At 34.9% G+C, this 23643-nt stretch overlaps 1 protein-coding gene and 1 pseudogene across 1 annotated transcript in view; both read left to right on the top strand.

The window, feature by feature from the left end:
* LOC128192146 (ubiquitin carboxyl-terminal hydrolase 25-like) overlaps positions 1–23643 on the top strand; it is a 192244-nt gene that overhangs the window by 34570 nt on the left and 134031 nt on the right. The window contains exon 6 of the mRNA XM_052864629.1: positions 9512–9592. Coding sequence (XP_052720589.1) covers positions 9512–9592 — 81 coding nt within the window. The remainder of the gene's footprint in view (positions 1–9511; positions 9593–23643) is intronic.
* Positions 9647–21380, top strand: LOC128192150 (uncharacterized; annotated as a pseudogene).

The raw sequence follows: 23643 nt of genomic DNA on the forward strand, positions 1-23643 counted from the left end.
ATTCTAAGCACGGTCATCATGTCATATCCTTATTCAAAATATAGAGGTGTGAAAATATTATGTTCATTACAGAGAAGGTTCTGCATGAACACACAGAAATCACAAATATAATTAGATGCCGATTAATTAACGGGGGCCGGTTAACAGCGTTCACCCGTACGGTGAATTTACAACTACGATGAATTGATGGCAATTATTTTACAGTTACACATGTGCACTGATTGGTCATACGATGAACAGTACGTTAAGAATACTTATGAAATTAAAATACAAACGCGTTAAACAAGCCGGAAAGAAAGACGTACACGTCGGACTGATAAATAAACAAAATATATTTTTAATTATTTGGTATACTTTCTACATCAAATGTATACGAATGTATAAAATCAAATTTTAAAAATGGGATTAAAATCACGTGCACCACATGGCTAGTGCTGGATTTTAAACTGATTTTGTAATATAACGTATAACTTCAGTAAAATTATAAATAATGCTTATTATATCTTATAACAGAAACATGTCCATGTTTCATGAACATGTATCAATATCTGTGTTTACAGTACAGAAAGTGAAAACAAAGTATAGAAATGCACGAATCACATAGGCGTCGGAACCGGGGGAGGGGGGCTAGGGGGGGGGGGGGGCTTAGTGCAAAGTTAGACTTATTCATTAGGCACATAGCCCCCCCCCCCCCCCACTTTTTCTCGCCGGAAATGTAATTGTTCCTGAAATTTACCTTGAAAGATTGAGAAGTTGGAGTAATAGGCATACTAGCCCCCCCCCCCCCCCCCCCCCCCCCCCGGCACGATTTAGGAATTTCATATATGTGGGAAAAAATTTTGGGTAGGGAAATGAAATTTATTTTCGGAAGTATATAGTATAGGTATTCCCCCCCCCCCCCCCCCCCCCCGGATTAGGATTTTCATGATTTTGGGAATTAAGGTTTTTCCTCTATATTTCTGAGGATTAGTCTAGCCCCCCCCCACTTTCAATTTGCTTCCGACGCCAGTGAATCATGATACAGTCATACATGTAGTAAAGTCTGAAATGCATGTAAATAATTAAACAATTATTATATTAGACTCAAACTCCAAGTGGGTTTTACTTGTTATTATCAACTGTAGAATTTTTAAAAAAAAATTCCTGTGTACATGTGTTGGCGTGGTATTAAAAAAGAAATGAATTAGCTCTAAACTTCAGGTTGTACGAATATTTGGTATGATTTGTAAAAATTTACAACGACTTTACCTTAATTTTTTTTCTTAATCAGTTACTGTACCTCAAGGTTCATTCAAATGATAACTAAAGGATTTAAGAAGGAGTCTTACAAAATAGGTATATTAATTTATTGAGTGTATTAAGTAAAATACTTCTTCATACACTGTTTGCGATGTACAACTAGCTAGATTGTTTTTACTAAATGATTATAATTAACTTATCAGTTTTACTTACTCAGGTACACACAAATTGAAAAAAAAATTCCTGCCGGGCTTCAGTTATAAACTCACGCTTCGTACTGTGTATATGTTATGTAACAGTCTTTTGTTCACTCCCGACAGAAAAAACCCTGCAATCCACACAGAATATACAGGAAAATCACAGAGGAGGTCACCTGGACAAAGAATGTATACACATGTATACACGTGCCCGAGTACCTAAGATTAATGATTTCATCATATGCATTAAACAAGATCAGACATCAGTTTTTCTTTTCAAATTCAATTAATTACTTAGTAAGGTTCTTAATCGCCTTATTTTCCACATTTGAAGATAGTTACATGTATACATATAGTTTCAGTCACGCTGAAACCTTACTATACATTTTAGTATGTACGGATTCATTATCATTAGGCTAGAATTAAACTTAAACCTGTTGAAAATAAATGATATCACTATTAAACTCAAATCAATTTTAGTAATAGTTTCAGCAATGCGTAAACCATTTGGAATCTTAACTTAAAGTTTCAGCATACTGAAACCTAGCGGAAATGTTCTGAAACTGATTGATATTTCCATAATAATTTATACAACTTTTCACACGATTCAAATTTAGTTTCCGCATTGCGGAAACCATCAGGAATCTTAGACTAAAGTTTCTGCTGACTGAAACCTAACGGATACTTGCTGAATCGATATAATGGTTTCCACTTTGCGGAAACTATACATGAAACTTCAACTTCAAGTTTCAGCAAGGTTTCCATATTGTTTCAGTTTTGCTGAAACTTGATTTTTCATCCAGTGACAGGTCCGAACTTCACCAAACTTGCATGGATGATGCATCTTATGATACTGATGCACCTGACAGGCTTGAATGCTGAATCGGATGCTGGATGAGGTTTAGTTTTTTTTAACAGGTCACATGTTTTATAGATGATAGCTTGCATAGTTGATTAAACTTTATAATAAATGAAACGCAGAGGTTGCTTCAGGTGCAGAGCCTGATCTCAATTATCAAAGATGCTAAAGAAATCTCCTACCTCACTCAAACCTGCTCGATAGATAGACGTGTTTGTTGATAACTGATATAACACGATTCCTATGATATAGTATTGTATGATATGAAACAATATTGTTTAATATGATACAATATAATATCATATGTTATATTATAAAAAGTTATATGTTACAATGTGATATTGTATCATTTTTTTTGATATTTTATGATATGATATTGTATAATGATATTGTTATGTATAGTATTGTATATTATGATACAATATTGTATTATATTATATTGAATTATTAATTTGTTATTTTATCACATGATACTATCACATAAGATATTGCAAAATATTGTATCCTATGATACAATATTGTATATTCTTTAATATTGTATCATAAGATATTGTAAAATATGATATTGGTTTCTGTAATATAGAATTATATCACATGAAATTATATTGTTTGATATTGTAATATTATATAATATATCATACGATATTGTATAATATGATTATATTGGTTTATAAATAGGATATATTATCATATCACATGAAATTGTATTATATGATATTGTAATATATATTATTGTATCATATGATACAACATGTATAATAATATAATATTGTATTATATAATATTTTAATTTATCACAAAATATTTTATCATTTGATATGATTCAATGTTGTATCAAATTATATTGTGTCATATTTGATACAATATCGTATAATGTATCAAAAATGATACTGTATCATACAATATCATACAATATCATACTATATTATACAATATAATATCATATCTTTCAATGTTTTGATGTATTATGTAACATGATATTGTAATATAATACTATATTGTATAAATTTTATATTATGATATTGTATTATGTGATCAAATACAATGGTGTATAACACAATACAATTTCATTTCATACGTTACAATATGATATATCATCATTGTTTATTATGGTGTTTTATTGTATTATATGATATACTTTGTAAATATGATAGGATGCAATATTTAATTTGATATTATTGTATTGATTAACATATGAACATATGATTATCATACAATTTTTTAACAGATGATATATGATATTGTGTCAAAACAGAATCCATGAATATCCAAGATCATAAAGTATGATTTTCATATAATATGATAAAGGTGGTCTCCTAAAGGCGATGTCTAATGAGGGTGATGTCTCGTCTCGGTGAGCTTTGTAATCTGTGATTACCTATGTTTATATAATATGATAATAAAGGGTGTTCTCATAAAGGTGATGCTTCCTCAAGATAGGTGATACCTATGATTACCTATGTTTTAACAGATGATATACAATACTGTGTCAAAACATTGTCCATGAATATTCAAGATCATGAACTATGATTTTCATATAATATGATAAAGGTGGTCTCATAAAGGGGATGCCTCGTCTTTGTGAGCTTTGTAATCTGTGATTACCTATGTTTATTATGATATTCTTCTTGTTATTATTCATTTTTTGCTAGTTATACCCGCACTTTCTAAAGAAAGTTTGGGTATATTGTTGTTACCCTGTTCCGTCCGTCCGTCTGTCACATTTTACTTTCTCAAATCGCTCTTACATCTTATAAACCAGCAAACTGAACTCTTGGAGTTTGATTTGGGGTATCATGTTGTTTTGTAAAAAGGTTTCAAAAATTCTCTGTTAGTCCTGGGGGTCAAATAATTGGTAAAAAATGACGTTTTTTCCCAAAAAACCTTCTTCCTCAAAACTCCTCCTACATTTTCAACAGTAGACAAATCATCTTTTGGAATATGTTTAAGGGTATCCTATAGATGCGCAATAAAGTTTCAGAATTTTCAATTTTGTCCTTGGGGTCATTTAATGGCTGAAAAATGATGTTTTTTTTTTACAAAAAAACTGGTCTCAAAAACGTCAATTTTTTTGGGCAGTAGCCAAATGATCTTGTAGAATATAATTGGGGGTGTCATATTGAGGTGTGATCAGGTTGCAGAATTTTTTTTTATGAAGGGGATCAGTGGGCAACAAAAAATGACGTTTTTTTGCAAAAAAAGTATGGTTCCCAGAACTCCTCTTACAACTTTTGGAGTAGCTACGTCATCTCTTGGGATATAATTGGGGCTGTCCTATACACGTGCAATTATAAGGTTTTAAAAATTTAAATATCATGCAGGGAGTCAAATAGAAGCAGAAAATTGACTTTTATCACTTAAAAAAAAACATAGATCCAAGAGCTCCTATTATGATGTAATGGATAGACACATCATATCTTGGGATATGATAAGGACTGTTCTATACATGTGCAGTTAGGTTTAAAAAATTTAAATTTCATCCAGGGAGTCAAATAGAAGCAGAAAATTGCCGTTTTCACTTAAAAAAGACAAAGATCCTAGAACTCCTTTTATAATTTAATGGATAGACACATCATATCTTGGGATATGATAGGAACTGTTCCATAGATGTGCATTATGGTTTTGAAAAATTTAATTTAACACTGAGGCCCATTACCTACATACCTTTTGATGCCCTTTAAGGATCAAGAAAATATATGGTTAAGGGGTGGGGATCTCAACCGTTTTCAAGATATTCTTGCACTTCCTGTTTGAGAGGGGTCATGACCACCCCCGGGGCCCATGACCTACTTACCGTTTGCCCCTTGACACAAGGAACAAAAATATATATGGTTTAAGGGTGGGGATCTGAACTGTTTTGAAGACATTAAGGGACTTGCTATTTGAGGGGGTCAGGACCACCCACAGGGCCCATGACCTACATAACATTTGATGCCCCTTGACATCAGAAACATGAATATATATGGTTTAGGGGTCATGATTATAACAGTTTCTGAGATATGTGGTAATTTCAAATTCCTGGGGGATGGGGATGACCCCAGGGGTCAGATTTAATAAACCCTATATATTGCCAGTAACAGTCAATATATGATTATGAAAACCCTATATTATTATCTTTGTCCGTTTTCAAGTTACCATTTACAATAGAGTCTACGATTCTTCCTACAATGTTCAATGTTAGACCCCACACCCTTTTGACACCCCCCCCCCCCCACCCGAAAAGTGGTTGTCTAACCCAAAATGAGAAAAATCAAACCAGGGTGCACAACTAGATATGCAGGCCTATCATATCCTAGAATTTTGTACAATTCTGTTCAGCCATCTCTGAGAAACAAGTTCAGAGCGGGAAAAAAGAAGATGACGAAGAATAATACAGGTGAATCTCGATAACTCGAACTTCAGGGGACAATGATTAAACTTCGAGAGATCAAGAGTTCGAGAGATCGGAAGTTTTTTTCCGGTCATTTTGGTTCTAAAATTAGAGTAGCCGGAAATATACATTTATAACATGGAAGGATGGTCTGACATGATTTCAATCGTATTTTCTGCTACATTACTTCAATTTAAACAATACAGAACTTACTTGTGTGGTTATTAAGTGTATTTTTTCACGTTGAAAAACTCATTATGTTTTCTTAATCGTTACGTTTATTTTAAATAAAGAGCATTTACTGTAACATTCACAATTTGTTAGAATTACTTCGAGAGATCAAGAACTTCGAGAGATCAAGAGTAAATTGCTTAGTTATATAGAGAAAAAAATCGGGACTGTGATTTCACTTCGAGAGATTAAGAACTTCGAGAGAACGAAGTTCGAGCCATCGAGCGTCACCTGTACATGTATTAAGAACCGTACAAAAACAATAAGTCTCCAAATTTCATTCGGGAGACTTAATAATAAAGATTAAATAGAGATAGGATCATCAAACATCAATAATTTAAAGATAATTGACAATTTCGGGTTCTAAAGGGGTCAGGATGACCCCTTAGGATCATGACTTACATGCCATAATGATCTGATGTGCCATGACCTAAGGAGGAATAAAATCTTTGGATTAAGGTGGGGATCTCAATGGTTTTTATGATATTTGATAATTTCAGGAAGAGCACTTGGAAAATATGTAATGCATTGCAATGCATTACCATTTAGCATTACCCCAAGCCTGCTGCATATTGCGATGTATACTTCCTATTGAGAAAAACAATAAAGTATATTAGATATTAATAAAATATTTACCCCCCAAATAATGTTACCTAACATTGAAGTGCATTGGGTTAGAGCGTTTACATGTCTGTAAGAGCATTGGGATCCAACAAGAACTGTATTTTCCCGACGAATTGTCGATGCAGACGACTAGTCGAATTGCTCATTTTTAGCCAAAAGTTTAACAAAATCCTACGATACGTTGATTCAGACGACACGTCGATCTTATCACTTCAAAATGGCGTATAAAACTGCAGTAACATTATCAGTGTATGATGCCACGATCCCCCCGATATTGCTACCAATTATTATTAATGACAATGCACCATTGTTTAATAACTGTTATTAATATGTATTCTAGAGTTAACAGATGAGTTAAAATGATAATTAATGATGAACATTGAATTCAACAATGTAATTTTCAATAACACAGCCAGCTCAAGAGGATTAAAACCAAGATTTTTAATACTATTTTTCACAATTTTCTGACCTCAAGCCTTAGACAAGTCGATCAAGACTATAAGTCGAGTGCTCTGCTTCAGAGAAAAAAAATACTTTTTTATCGTCGGGAAAATACGGTATATTTGGTAATTTTACAATTGATATAAATGAATTTTCATGGGGAGAGGGGGGTCTGGACCCCTCACTCCCACCCCTTTCTAAATCTGTGCATGTACATGTAGGCACACAGAAGCAAATCTAAAACCGGCAACTGCCACGGGGAGGGGGCATAATTTAATTTTTAATTTTGTTTGTAATAATTATATAGACCATTATACTTTCTATGACATGAAATGTTAAGATTATTGATTAACTGAAAATTCACTGCAAACAGTTCAACCCCAAATTGCACATAAAGTGCTTCTCATGTGTATTATGATATGGGAAGGGATCTCATCCTTCAGTTATGAAAATTATAATTTTTAAATGTATTACCCGAGCTTGCATATGACCTTCATTTTTAATTAAACTGGTACAAAACAGTGTTATTTAGGGGCAAACACTTGGTGCAGGTATTACTGTCTAATGACAGCATCTAGTTTATAAATAAATTTACCTGTGGGCGATTTTTCCTCCTGTCTTTCGTTTTAAGATATATTTTGATGCCTCTATTTATAAATAGTAACAGGAGATTTGATGAATCTAATATAGTAACAAGATAAGTATATCTATGATTCGAAACTAGTAAAGTTTGATGATATGTTCATGTATGATTGAGTTGCAGGTAATGCATACCGTGTGTTCTGTTTTCTGTAACCAACAGATTTTCTCACATTATTTTGCATCGATTTGAATTCTAGCTTTCCTCTGCAGATCTCACTTCTAATAAATCCAGGAAATTCTTACCCTAAACATTTCTATAAACATGTTCAATGTCCAAATCGAAGCCGCCGTCTTTGTTAATTGAATTAGTATTTCTCCTTTAAGCACTGGTAAATCACATATATTTATTTAGGAAAAGTGAACAATCATCGGTATTCATAGCCACTTGTATACAAGTCAATGTTTATTACAATAAAAGGTCCACACTAATGAACCTTTCAATTTCGACATTATTTTTCATAGAATACAGATTCTGTTACAAAAATCGGAACCAAAACGATATCTGCAAAATCAGAACCAAAACCGAACCAAAAATTATGTTCCGCAGTTCTCGGTTATTTCAGTGACCTATAACAGCCCTAGTCCTCACTTATGAATAATGGTGATTGTGTGTGATAATAACTTGTAAATTATCTCCATAACACAAAAAATAAAACTTTATTACCAGTAATTTGTGTAACATTAAAAGAATTTCATGTGACATTTTACTTCTTAATTTGTTAAATGTGTTGAAATTATGTTTAAAAGAGAATATGCGTAGAGGTTTTTCTTCATTGATTTGAAACCTGAATGAGAGGCCACCTGTCTTAAAGCTGACATGAATTAATAAAAGCCTTTGGTCGCCATATTAGTTTCGATTGCTCCTCTACTAGCTGCCACTGCGGTATATATACTGGTTGAGAAAGTTACGGTCGGTTGCTTTCCAATCAAGGCATTCAGGTTGGACGGACTTCTAAATGCATGAACTACACTTTGTAGTAAAATGTTTGCAATAAAGAATAAAGGTAACAACAATCAATGAAATACAAAATATAATTATTCTGTGAAAGGATTTCCAAGGTATCCATATTATTTTGCATATACATTGCTGCCTTACTTCGTATGCACATCACACGCCTGTGTCATTCATACAGAGTGCAAAACGTCTGCATATTTTTGAAAACCCCAGTGGCACAACATCCAACACAGTAGCTAAATGATAGTAAATCCAAGAAAGTAACAACCTAACATTGTTTCCATCTGTTCCTACAAAAACGCTCCGTTTCTATAATCCATGCGATCATTGACATTGCTTGATCTGCCACAGAGTGAGGTTTGCACATGTTCGATGTTATAACATACACAGGAAAACGGTCCACAATTATCGGGAATTTTTTAAGTGTCTGCGCCTGGATTTCTTGTCGGTCTTGTTTCATCGTTTATTGGATATATCTTGCCAGTGCAGTGGTTGTCATATTTTTCTTCAAAATGTGTTTCTACATGTCTTGTCGTCCGAGGTAACTTGTTCGGGTTTATGAAATTCCTGAATGCGGTGAAGCATGAATAGTGCTCTTGGCCTAGGGTGTGTAGCGATGAGCAGAACAATAGAAATCGACAACTAATATGGCTGTAGTCGGAGATAAAAGGGAAATAATGCATATTTATGAATTCATGTCAGCTTTAAGTGGCAAGTTTGTCATTTTCCCACCAGTGGCCTCTTAAAACAGCTGCAACTGTACTATGTATACTTTACAGAAGTTATTTTAACAAAATATTGAAAATGATTTAATGATTGTAAAAGCTCTTATTCTAAGTGTGCAATGCCTTAAGTTGTTAGTCAAATTAATGTACTCCTGAATTAGTTCTTGCTCAAATGAATTTCTTCTGATGCATGAAAAAACTGATTAATATGATTTTTTTTTTTTTTAGTCTCTCTTTCATTTACGGAAATTTCGGCATTTAGTTTTAAACTTCAAGATCCCAAAGGAGTTATTGAAAGAAAATACAGATGTAAGTATACTTATTTTTAATCAATGTATTATTAAAAGAGAAGGTATCGCAAATCTTACTCGGGTGTATTCACTGCAACCGATACACTGATGCGTTGAGTGACGACACCATTGAGATCGCGAGCTACAGTTTTTCAAACAAGCGTTTTCATTGGCTGTTTAGTACCAGCCCACTTAGTGCACGGATTTAGATCATTCCGGTCAAGATGGAAGGGCTTGAGAGGTTTCTTCGAGATATTGATGAAGATCTTGTGTGTTATAAGGAAGAGTTCATCAAACTTGCTGTAAAAAGTGATAGCACGTTAAAGTATTTATGACCACATGAGGTTGAGAGCATGAACATACCTCCTGTTTACAAACGCATGTTGATTGACGGCATAGTCATTCTGCAAACCCCTGGTACGAAAGAAAAGTTGAAACAAAAATGTCTTGACGAATTATTGCTACCAAAAACGCCCAAAAGATTGAAGTTCGGGGATCTTGGTGCCTCCATCTCTAATGCTACCCCTACGACTGTCGCCGAAAGACATGAAAGACGTTCGCCAGCTGCAGCCGCTTCTCGAGCACCGGACAATTTTTTAGAACAAGAAGTTGGGCGTCTAAATGAAGAAAGAGGTACACTTTCTGTCATGTTAGTACACAAAAAAGACGAACTTAATGATCTAAAACAAAAACCAACTGCCATTAGTATTCTGGGAAACCCCATCACCAAGTCCTCGTGTGACAATTGTCACCGAAAAGGTCATCGATCGATCATGAACCGGGGTAACAAGTCCTGTCCATTCATGAAGAGTGAGGGATACCACGCAAACACCCAGACCACAAGCAGTCAGTGACAGAGGCAGGTTTAATAACGCATTAACACACCACACTAACAAAAATGTTGCTTAAATTGTGATATTCATGATAAAATTTATTATACATATCAGTTTTTATAAACCTCCCCACATAAAAAAAAATTTCTGCTTGTTTATTAAAACGAACATTAAAATTTCATAATAAACAGTTATATAGTTCCATGTAAAATATGCTTTTTTTACCAGTTTATATGTCAATTTACCAAAACTTCAAATATTCATAATCATGCTGTGTATTTATATAGCATGGCATTGATGATTATAACTGTAAAATTGAATATATTGGTGTCATCACTAACTGTGACTATTTCATTTTAGGTAACAAAAGAAATCCATGATATCGAAATAAGACTTATAAAGATATAAATGATGAGCTCAACAGCATAAAAATGTTTCAAAAAACATAATAATATAAACTTTACAACAGCTATCCGCCCTATTTTTAAGTCCTTATTTTATATGAAATATGAAGGGAAAGATGGTGCCCAAAATTTGCAACGAGACTTGCGATATATCAAGATTGCAACCAACAGTCAAATTCCTGAAGATCAGTCTCTTGACCATATCAATATCCTCATAAGTAAGGGAAAATCCAGGGTACCAGCACAGTTGACCCATTTGTTACATCAGATAATGTGTCGAAACAAACCACTAAAATCAAACCAGATTCCACAGGTTATAGTAGCCCATCAGTGTCCACAGTGTCACCTGCACAACAACCATTACTACAGAATTCTCCATTTCAAATGGCACAGTACAACCCATATTTCCCCATAACATCGCCTACTTCTCCTTATCAGTATGTCATGTACCCAAATCAGTGGAATTCCATGTATGATGTGTATGGAAATGGCTATCCTATGTATCCAGCAAATCCCATGACATCTTCAACAGCTCCTGCATGTGCTGCATATCCACCTCTGCCTTTGGATTCACCCCCCAAAAACCCACCATTGCCCAAGGACTAGTAAATTGAGAAGATGGAACATTTTTGTTTGTTTGATGTTATTTTAATTTACTTGTATGATGATAATGAATATTTTGGGTTGAGAGGAAACAACACAAAGATATTTCGGTAATACTCATGGTAGTTTTTGATGTATTTTGAAAATATTTAGTTGTCAATCAGAAAAGACCAATTCTGATGAAATGTTGTACACTAGTTACACAAGATTTCATTTCAGAAATAAATTTGATCAACTGTAATTTTCCATGTGTGAAATTTACAACAAGTTAACTTTTATAGATAATAAAATTTAAAACAACAAGTTTTATTAAATATCTAGCCTTAATTCATCACATGTTGAAGGCTTGCTAGTTTTTATACTGCTTGCAAAGTTTAACTTTAAGGGACAAGTGTAAAATCTCAATGTCTGTCTTGAGCCTTAAGGTGGAATAACATACCTGGTAAAAGTCACTCAAATTAACAGTAAATTATCTGAATAAGAAAGATGACATGATAAATAAACTGTACGTGGCAAATAAGCGAAAATTTGCGTTTTGGAGATAAAAATTGAGAATGTAAAAAATTCAATTCAGTTAGTAAACAACAAAAACCCCTGCGTGATTCGAACTTGGGATGTATGGATTACAAGCCTTGACACTTTATCAACCCGGCTATGAAGTAAGTTACATGTTTGTCCTTAAAATCCTTTTAACTAAACGAAATGCCATTACAATTATCATCAATTTTGTGATGATGTGTTATTCCACCTTAATTTTGAAAGAGACCTGCAGTGCAATGAATTTTTAGCTCACCGAGCTGAAAGCTCAAGTGAGCTATTCTGATCACTTTTTGTCTGTCGTCTGTCTGTCTGTCTGTCTGTCTGTCCGTCCGTCTGTCCGTCTGTCTGTAAACTTTTCACATTTTCAACATCTTCTCAAGAACCACTGGGCCAATTTCAACCAAACTTGGCACAAAGCATCCTTAGCCTAAGGGGATTTAAATTTGTGAAAATTAAGGATCACGCCCTTTTGCAAAGGGAGATAATTAGGAATTTATGAAAATTTTCGAGAAATTTTCAAATATCTTCTTCTCATAAACCATAAGGCCAGGAAAGCTGAAACTTGTGTGGAAGCATCCTCAGGTAGAGTAGATTCTAATTTGTGAAAATCATGACCCCCGAGGGTAGGGTGGGGCCACAATGGGGGGTCGAAATTTAACATAGGAATATATAGAGTAAATCTTTAAAAATCTTCTTCTCATGAACCATAAGACCAGGAAAGCTGAAACTTGTGTGAAAGCATCCTCAGGTAGTGTAGATTCTAATTTGTGAAAATCATGACCCCCGAGGGTAGGGTGGGGCCACAATGGGGGTCGAAGTTTTACATAGGAATATACAGAGTAAATCTTTGAAAATCTTCTTCTCATGAACCATAAGACCAGGAAAGCTGAAACTTGTGTGGAAGCATCCTCAGGTAGTGTAGATTCTAATTTGTGAAAATCATGACCCCCGGGGGTAGGGTGGGGCCACAATGGAGGGTCGAAATTTAACATAGGAATATGTAGAGTAAATCTTTAAAAATCTTCTTCTCATGAACCATAAGACCAGGAAAGCTGAAACTTGTGTGGAAGCATCCTTAGGTAGTGTAGATTCAAAGTTGTGAGAATCATGACCCCCGGGGGTAGGATGGGGCCACAATGGGGGGTCGAAGTTTTACATAGGAATATACAGAGTAAATCTTTAAAAATCTTCTTCTCATGAACCATAAGACCAGGAAAGCTGAAACTTGTGTGGAAGCATCCTCAGGTAGTGTAGATTCTAATTTGTGAAAATCATGACCCCCTGGGGGTAGGGTGGGGCCACAATGGGTGGTCGAAGTTTAACATAGGAATATATAGAGTAAATCTTTAAAAATCTTCTTCTCAGAAACTAATCAGCAAGGAAAACTGAAACTTGTGTGAAAGCATCCTCAGGTAGTGTACATACAAAGTTGTGAAAATCATGACCCCCGGGGGTAGGGTGGGGCCACAATGGGGTGTCGAAGTTTTACATAGGAATATATAGAGTAAATCTTTAAAAATCTTCTTCTCAGAAACTAATCAGCCAGGAAAGCTGAAACTTGTGTGAAAGCATCCTCAGGAAGTGTAGATTCAAAGTTGTGAAAATCATGATCCCCGGGGGTAGGGTGGGGCCACAATGGGGGATCGAAGTTTTACATAGGAATATATAGAGTAAATCTTTAAAAATCTTCCTTTCAGAAACTAATCAGCCAGGAAAGCTGAAACTTGTGTGAAAGCATCCTCAGGTAGTGTAGATTCAAAGTTGTGAAAATCATGATCCCCGGGGGTAGGGTGGGGCCACAATGGGTGGTCGAAGTTTTACATAGGAATATATAGAGTAAATCTTTAAAAATCTTCCTCTCAGAAACTAATCAGCCAGGAAAGCTGAAACTTGTGTGAAAGCATCCTCAGGTAGTGTAGATTCAAAGTTGTGAAAATCATTACCCCCGGGGGCAGGGTGGGGCCACAATGGGGGATCGAAGTTTTACATAGGAATATATAGAGTAAATCTTTAAAAATCTTCCTCTCAGAAACTAATCAGCCAGGAAAGCTGAAACTTATGTGGAAGCATTCTCAGGTAGTGTAGATTCAAAGTTGTGAAAATCATGACCCCCGGGGGTAGGGTGGAGCCACAATGGGGTGTCGAATTTTAACATAGGAATATATAAAGTAAATCTTTAAAAATCTTCCTTTCAGAAACTAATCAGCCAGGAAAGCTGAAACTTGTGTGGAAGCATCCTCAGTTAGTATAAATTCATAGTTGTGAAAATCATGATCCCCAGGGGTAGGATGGGGCCACAATGGGGGGTCAAAGTTTAACAAAGGAATATATATGGTAAATCTTTAAAAATCTTCTTCTCAGAAACTAATCAGCCAGATGATTCTTTATAATTGTTAAGACTTTGGCCCCAGGACAATTCTTTGGCCTCACAAGAAGGTTCAGAGTTTATGTACGTTTATATCCCATATATAAACAATTGTTAAGGATCTTTTTGAGAACTGAAATACTCAACATATGATATGACTATAAAATCGTCCTGTTAGAAAAGGGACTAATGATTATAAACATAAGAATATCCAGGGGAAAATGGATTTTATTTATACAGGATCAACATGTATTATTGTACATTGTCCAGATAGTTTGTATTATGACTCCATTAAGCTGATTTTATCATACCTATTGTTCCTCAGGTGAGCGATGTGGCCCATGGGCCTCTTGTTTAGAAGTGTTATAGCATTGATCACTGCCTATGCCTAATATAAACTATGACCTGACTAGGGAAAAATGCTGATAAAATTTTATTAGCACAAAATGAAAAAAATTAAATTTGAGATTTTATTTTTACCAATTTACCAATTAGTTAAACTTCAAGTTTGAAAAATAAAAAAAATTCCCTCCATCCTGAGTTTTGAACCCCCAGGTGGCAATTTCAAACAAGCATTTTTTGAATGATGGCCCTATGATTGGATTATTTTCCAAACATTATTTATTTGGACTATATATATAAATCACTCTATTATTTCTTTTATAAATCTTAATGAATTATCAGAGACTTATGCACTGGTTTCGGAGAATGTATAATTAAATTATGCTGTCAATTTGTTAATCTCTGTCATTCCAACCATAAGGTCATTTTTTTTTTTATTGATAATTGATTTTCACGACTTCCCAATCATTGGATTCGAGGTTGTATTCCACCAAACACTTCTACCTCATAATCAAACAAGATAAAATACAAAAAATTGAATAAACAATTTATTTAATCTATTAAGATATCTTGATGAAATTTCATTTTATTTGAGCAGATAATGTGATAGTTTGGCTGATCATTCACCCGATTATTTCAATACTACTGTATCCAATTATTTTATTCAATTTTCTTGAGCATTAGGAACGATTTCTAGATCATTCATATTGATAGAAGTCAATTTTTTTTAAATGGTTCAGCCCTAGGGGTGAGAGATCAAAAGTTCAATGCTGGGTAAAGATGTCTGGTGAAAAGGGGCGTGTTTAAGTCCTAAATGTATATTTGACTTCCAGAAAAATATACAACTTTACATACTTTGCATGGACCTCACATTAGGCTTTTTGAATTGCAGTAAACATTACAAACTTGTTAATGCACCTAAATCCACATCAGTCACAATAAAAAGCAAATGAACAGAGTTTTTAATAAAACTGATTGGAGATTTTCTGTCAGAGATTGAACCTTACATCCTATGCCTTAATTATTCAGAATTAATCAGCAAAAAAAACCAAAACCATAAAGCATTGTTTATTTTATTCTTTGTGAATTTTATAAATCTTCATACCTACAAAGAAAATGAGCAATTTGACATTCTAATAGCAAATGAAAATTGCATGATACATCAAGTAAAACCACATCTTTTGAAAAAAGATGGCATGTAACGTTTCAATACTGAATGGTCAAGTGCATTTACAATTGCAAGTTCAGTAAATTGTGACACAAATTTTTTATTCCGTTGCAAATGTCGTCTCATCAGGCCAAATACACACTCTGTGACATTATACTCTGGACAGTATGGGGGCTGAAAAACTAAATCATCGCCATGATTGGCTAACAGTTCTCTCAATAACCGCTCTCCTTGCCTTTGATGATGGAATCCGCAGTTGTCCATGATTACAACATCACCACGTTTAAACATAGGGTTCCCAATTTCATTTTTTTCAGCTAAGGCTTCATTGAAGAATTCAATCATTTCTAATGCATTTGAGGCCCCATTTAATATGTTGAAATGATTTATTCCAAACAAATCACAACACACATTTACAGTTAATGTAACAGAGCTAGCATATTGATGAACTTCAATGGCGTGCTTACTTGTATGAGAATGTCCGTACGAACGATTTCCAGATGTTGCTACAATAGATGCCTCGTCAAAAAAATGCATCTGTGTAAAATCATAGTTTAAAAGTGTTGATAAAAAAGTGTCTACACTTTGTTCGTGGCCTGGTCGTAAAGTTTCAGCTGGGACGACGGTTAGCTTTTTGTGTGAAAAATTAAGCTCTTTAAGCTATATGCTCTTTACCGACGGCACATTGTCAAAGGTACATATCTGAGAATCCAGCAATTTCTGACGAATTTCTTTGCAATATGTGGACGGTTTCTTCCATTTCTGATATTCAATAAATTGGAGCACAGTCTGTGTGGTTTTCCTTGAGAACTTTTTCTCTGTGTTTTTACAATGTGATTTCGTTCATAATCTTTCACTACATTTATACAAGTGCGTAAACATCGTCCCGTTTCTTTTTCAATTGCTCTATAACTTTTACCTTGCAAATACAACTTTATTATACGTTTTCTCTCTTCCTCTGATGTGTGCTTCCATCTGGGTGCCATGTTGTCAATACGTGGGCGGGTCTATAAAAATGCACCAATCAGATTCTTTGTTGCATATCGCAACTGTAATACAAACCAATTTGACAGTGTCGTCACTCAACGCATCAGTGTATCGGTAGCAGTGAATACACCCGAGTAAGATTTGCGATAATAATGGTATTGCTCTGTCACAGTTAATAGTGACAGTATATTCAGTGGTTACACTGAATATTAAAAAAAATTGTCCTGGGTCAGACAGGTGACTTATTGCAATTCAGGTCTTCATTCATCATTTTCAATCTTCTTTTAACAAGTTTAAACTCACTGGAGTTTTCCACACTTTCTTCTTTATGCATTTGAGGAATAATATGAAACTTGTTGAACAGCTTTAAAATGTCAAACAACAAATTAAGTTTACACTTTTGTAGCATCTGGTTGACATATTTTTGAGAAAATTATTTTTTTTACATTCCAATTTTTTTATGTTGGGTTCGGTGTGTACTGAATAGCATGGCCAGTATGTGGTCAGTAATAATATTGTATGTTACTTGTATCATTACTTTTATCATTTCTAACAAACAAATAAGTTCTTTAAAATACTAGTACTGTCAGGTATTGTGTTGTAAAATATCGGCAGGTTTTATTTTTCTTTTATTACTACAATAGGGTTCGTAATTGGGTTGGGTTGTTAAACCGTTTGGTCTAATTCAGGGTATAGAAGACGGTAAAAAATGATATTGTGCATAAAAGTGCATTTTTTTTCCACAAATTTCTGCCAGCGAATGCTTCATAGACCTGGCGAAATTACGAGATAAAAAATAAAGTGTATTATTTTACCCACTCTTTATTTAATTTCGATATCAACTGTATAATTTGAATTTCCTCTGTTCTTTTATCTCTTATTAAAGCATAACATCTCGTTTATAATAGTTTTGAAATAGTTGTATCCTTCAGAGCTTTCATAAAATAATATAAATTGGTAAGGAAGGTGTATTGCTTACTGTAGATTCCTAAGTAAACACAGGAATTAACATCCGCATAAAATTGCAAGGAGCAAACCAAAGGGATTATAAAATTTCGTTTTTATTGTTCAGAAAATTTTGAACTATAAGAAATAAGAAAGATTGGTGCTCGGGATTTTATATTCTCGCAATTTGATACAAAACAGTGGAGTCGCCGAATACAGTACAGTTGCACCTGTTTTAAGATGCCACTTGTGGGACAATGACAAGCTGGCCGCTCAAGACAGGTGGTCTCTTATTCCAGGTTTCAAATTAATGAAGGAAAAACACTGAGTACATTCATTTTGGCTCTATTGCACAGATTTATTGATAGTTTGTAATGGCAGCATTCACGTAGATGGTGAATGCACAGCTTGGATTGCTAAATTAACAGTTTATTTTAATTTTAAATGGCCATTTTAATTCATTTTATCTATCAAGGGATTAAGAGCAAAACATTTTCTGCTAAATACGCCCAAATAATAATTTTCAATTGATTATATTATGCGGTAAACAAACAGAAGTAGCGTTTCCATACAAAGTCTGTATGTACTAAACTACGATAGCTTATAATGTTTTACCTCTTAAAAAAAGGTGTCAAAGTTCCATTGGGATGTATAATAAGCACTCCTTTAATTCTCTAGAAAAAAGGAGCGTATTATCGGCAAATTGCTGTACATGTTAAGCTGTTAAGCGCAAGACTGGCCATATCATAACTTTGTAATGAAGAATATAAGTACATGTAGATATATAAACAACACAAAACAGGTGTTTTAACCAATTATCTCATTAAATTCAGCAGACTTTAAATTACACACTCAATTATTATGCCCCCTTTCGAAGCTTTGCTGCTGTCTGTCAAGCGGTCGGTCCATCAGTTTCCGTTCATTTTCTTCGCAGAGGTTGAACAAATTGAAATGATATTTGGTTTACAGGTTTATCATGACAATATCTAGGTCAAGTTCGATACTGGGTACAATCAAGCTATTTTCGACAGAGTTATGGTCCTTGGACGTAGAAAAATTCCAGTTATTTGCAGTTTCCGCTCATTTTCTTTGCAGAGGATGATCATATTGGAAGGAAATTTGGTATACAGGTTTAATTATCATGATAATATCTAGGTCAAGTTCGATATTGGGTACGATCAAGCAATTTTCAACAGAGTTATGGCCCATGGACGTAGAAAAATTCCAGTTATTTGCAGTTTCCCCTCATTTTCTTCACAGAGGATGAACATATTGGAATGAAATTTGATATACAGGTTTATCAAGATAATATCTAGGTTAAGTTCGATATTGGGTACAATCAAGCAATTTTCGACAGAGTTATGGTCCTTGGACGTAGAAAAATTCCAGTTATTTGCAGTTTCCGCTCATTTTCTTTGCAGAGGATGATCATATTGGAAGGAAATTTGGTATACAGGTTTACAGGTTTATCATGACAATATCTAGGTCAAGTTCGATATTGGGTACAATCAAGCTATTTTCGACAGAGTTATGGTCCTTGGACATAGAAAAATTCCAGTTATTTGCAGTTTCCGCTCATTTTCTTTGCAGAGGATGATCATATTGGAAGGAAATTTGGTTTACAGGTTTAATTATCATGATAATATCTAGGTCAAGTTCGATATTGGGTACGATCAAGCAATTTTCAACAGAGTTATGGCCCTTGGGCATAGAAAAATTCCAGTTATTTGCAGTTTCCACTCATTTTCTTTGCAGAGGATGAACATATTTGAATGAAATTTGGTATACAGAGACGTGTTCAACAGAGCGAGCGCTCAAGATCGCTCGCCAAAATTTGTGTTGCGGGTATAGGGAAGTTTGGCGAGCGCTGGCGAATGCTTGCTCTATTGAACTCGCCTCAGGTTTACCATTATAATATATACCTCAAGTTCGAATTTGGGTGCAATCGAGCAATTTTCGACAGAGTTATACCCCTTGGACTTTTTTGAACAAATTCCAGTTATTTGCAGTTTACGTTCATTTTCTTTGTGGATGTTTCCAAGGGAGGGGGGCATAAGTGTTTCACAAACATCTGTTGTTTGTCATAAACTCATTATCAGCTATCGAAGTTTGGCTTCTTTCAATAGGGGGTCACATGTCAGAGTCAGAAGTCATGTGACAAAACAGACAAAATGGCCATTGAAAACAGGCATGTTGAAACCACGGGACCTAAAAACACTGGCCACGTTATACAGGTGGCGGCTTAAATCAGTTAAATTATAGTGAAAAACTAAATGGGTGGAATTGAAATGGCTGCTCATGGCGAGTGGCCGCTGATTAAAGGTGGCTAACAGCAGGTCCGACTGTACTCGCATAGAATAAGGAATTCACAGTATGCAATACTCTCAGAATGCTTGTTACTTGTCCTATCTTTATCAAACATGTATGGATGATGCATCTGGACCTACTTATGATCTTGAAAGACTTAGATGCTGAATCTGGGCCATAAATATCAGATGCTGAAGAACGTTAAGGTTATTGGAGCAGGTAAAAGTATTTAGAGCAGGGTTTTTGGAGCAGGTTAAAGTTGTTGAAGCAGGTGCCCTTTGATAGCCATTTCTAAGTTACTACTGGTTCTAACTTCACCAAACTTGCATGGATGGTACATCTTATGATACTGATGCACCTGACAGGCTTGAATGCTGAATCTGAGCCATAGGTTTTGGTGCTGGAGGAGATTAAGGTTTTTTGAGCTGGTTAAAGTCTTTAGACCAGGTGCCCTCTGATGATTGTATCATGGGTATTACTGGTCCTAACTTCACCAAACTTGTATGAATGGTGGGTCCTATGATACTGATGCACCTGACAGGCTTGAATGCTGAATCTAAGCCGTAGGTTTCTGATGCTGGATGAGGTTTAGTTTTTAGGTCACCTGAGTCACTCTGGTGACCTAATGCAATTGGTCTTCGTCCGTCATCATGCGTCTTGCATTAACAATTTTACATATTTAACGTTTTCTTAAAAACTACATGGCCAATTATTACCATTTTTGGTATGAAGCATCTCTATGGTAAGAAGAATCTAAATTGCGAAATTCATGACTCTACCACCTGGGGTGCCAGGGGTGGGGCCAAATATGCAAAAAAACACCAAATTTTCAAAAATCTTCTTCTCTACTCTCACACATGTGAGGAAAAACCTGAATGCATGGTTATGATCCCCATGAAACCCTCTACCTAAACTGTGAAATTCATGGCCCCTGGGTCAGGGGTTCAGGCTCTAGGCTTCGGCCACTTTGGCCATATCGTGAAAATGTATTAAATCATAGAAAATCTTCTTCTCTTCTCCCATATATATTTGAATAAAAATGTGTGCATGGTTATGATGTCAACTGACTCCTCTACCTAAATTGTGAAATTCATGAACCCTGGGACAGGGCTTAAGTAGGCCCTAGGGCGGGGCCACTTTGGCCAAATAGTGAAAATGTATTAAATCTTAGAAAAATTTTTTCTTTACTTCCACAAAAAACTGAATGCATGGTTATTATGTCCACAAACTCCTCTACCTAAATTATGAAATTTATGGCCCCTGGGTCAGGGGTTCAGGTCGTAGGGGTGGGGGGGGGGCAATATGGCCATATAGTGTTTATACATAGAATGTTTAAAAATCTTCTTCCCTACAGACACAGAGCACAGAATAAAATCTAACTGCATTTTTAGAAAACAAATTATCTTGTCATCTTTAATAATATTTCATGTCACCTGCATGTAGGGGAAGGGTTATAGCTGGGGGGGGGGGGGGTATGCATTTGTCTCATTATTTTATTCTGCTCAGGAATTTCAATGAAAGAAATAAGTTAATTCATATGTTTAGAAAAGAAAAATAATGAAGCTGTCCATCAAAGTTATCAATAAGATATTGTAAAAGCATTTGAAAAGAGTTCAGGGAAGAGGATTATAACAGTTAATGGATTCATCATCCCTTGCTTCTTCGAAATGGAGTTAAATTCATTGGCTTGTTCATATTTAGTAATTAATCATAAAATATAATGTAATTAAGAAGTTGTATGACCAAAATAGTTGTGCAAGTATTTTTATAAATTGAAACAAAAGCAGTTTTTAAATACCGTATTTTTCGGGGCATAGGCCGGTATTTTTTTTCTCCGATGAGCGAGCCCCGGCCTATCCTCCGGGATCGGCTATTCTTAGACTCAAAGTTAAAAAAATTTAACAGTAAAATATAAAATCCACTGTTTTTATCCGTTGTACTGTTGTAGCAGTTTATCATGAGGGTTGGGTTTTTTTCATCCGTTTGAACTATTGTTCGATAGTTGTCCCGTTGATAATTAGCTCACCTGAGCTGAAAGCTCAAGCGAGCTATTCTGATCACATTTTGTCCGTCGTCCGTCTGTCCGTCCGTCTGTCCGTCTGTCTGTCCGTCTGTAAACTTTTTACATTTTGAACTTCTTCTCTAAAACCGCTTATCCAATTTCAACCAAATTTGGCACAAAGCATCCTTATGTAAGGGCAAATATAAATTGCAAAAATAAAAGTCCGATCTGTATTCAAAGCGGAGAAAACCTTGAAACTGTAGAAAAAGGGGGGTGCATTTTTAAAAATCTTCTTCTCAAGAACTACTGATTCCAATTCAACGTAGTTTAGCATAAAATATCCTTATGGGAAGGAAAATATAAATTGCAAAAACTAAGTGCTAATTCTGTTTCAAATCTGAGTTATTACGAAAATAATAATAAAGGAAATGCGTGTTTCAATCAGTTTAATAGCTTTGGGTTCGGCATCCGGTAATCCGGCATCCGGTAAAATGGGTAGGCAAGACTTGGTCTGGGCAAAACAAAGATTGGCAGTAATTAATCTGCCAATCTCATTAAAATTTCAGGATATTTGATGGAGTAATATATTTGTATTCGCTGTAAATATTGCTGCAAAATAATGCGTATTTGGAATTGACGATTGTCGATCTGCCTTGGCTTTTATTTTGCCACGGCCCGGGTTTGCATACCCATTTTACCTAGACTCGTATTCCATACTTCTAAAACGAGGTTCTTTGTTTAAAGCAGCCATGACATTATACGAAAAAGGGTCGATCTGACTATGATGAATTTGCTTGTTGTGCAACAGTTCGCGTATGAAAGGAAATTTTTGAAACATGCAAAATATATTGTTGCCGATTTTGTGAAGTGAATTGAGGCTAAATATTTCAATGCGTTGACAGTTTTCACACATGACGCTTGTTCCGATTTTCGTTTCGTTTTCATTATTTCTGCTTGTAACCTGGGAACTATCGTCTGTATTATTTCGTGATTTTTACGTATCTAATCAAACAGAGACTTTGGTAAATCAAACAGTTAACTGTTTACCTGCGCAAATTAAGCAAAATCTGATGTATCAAAAAATAATGAAATACAATTCATTCTATCGGTAATTCGATCGGCATTATCTTTTGCGTAATGGTAGATTAATGCAATAGGTTTTGTTGCGATGCTCGGCATTTTCTCGAGTTTATTCAGTTTAAATAAAGTTTGACATTGCTGACGGAAATATGTAGGTATATACATGTATATATATGATTCATTTCGAAAAATAAATTGTGTTCTTTATTTGTTATAGTGAATGTTTCTTGTGTTTAATTGTTTTCAATTTCTATTTACTAACCATATTTGAGTGTTAAGCTTAAAATTATAAGCAAGATACAGAGATTTGCTCACAATTTAGTGTTTGTACACAGATCTTAAAGGGTACCTGCAGTGCCGGTCAATTTTTGATATAATGGAGATCTATGTGTAAAAACATCATCCTGAAAATTTTACAGCGATCGCATAAGTAGTTTTCGAGATATTTGGGGAAAACCCGATTTCACACCTGAACGAGTTTTGAATCAAGCCGA

Source organism: Crassostrea angulata, chromosome 7 (assembly GCF_025612915.1).
Source record: "Crassostrea angulata isolate pt1a10 chromosome 7, ASM2561291v2, whole genome shotgun sequence".
NCBI lineage: Eukaryota > Metazoa > Mollusca > Bivalvia > Ostreida > Ostreidae > Magallana > Magallana angulata.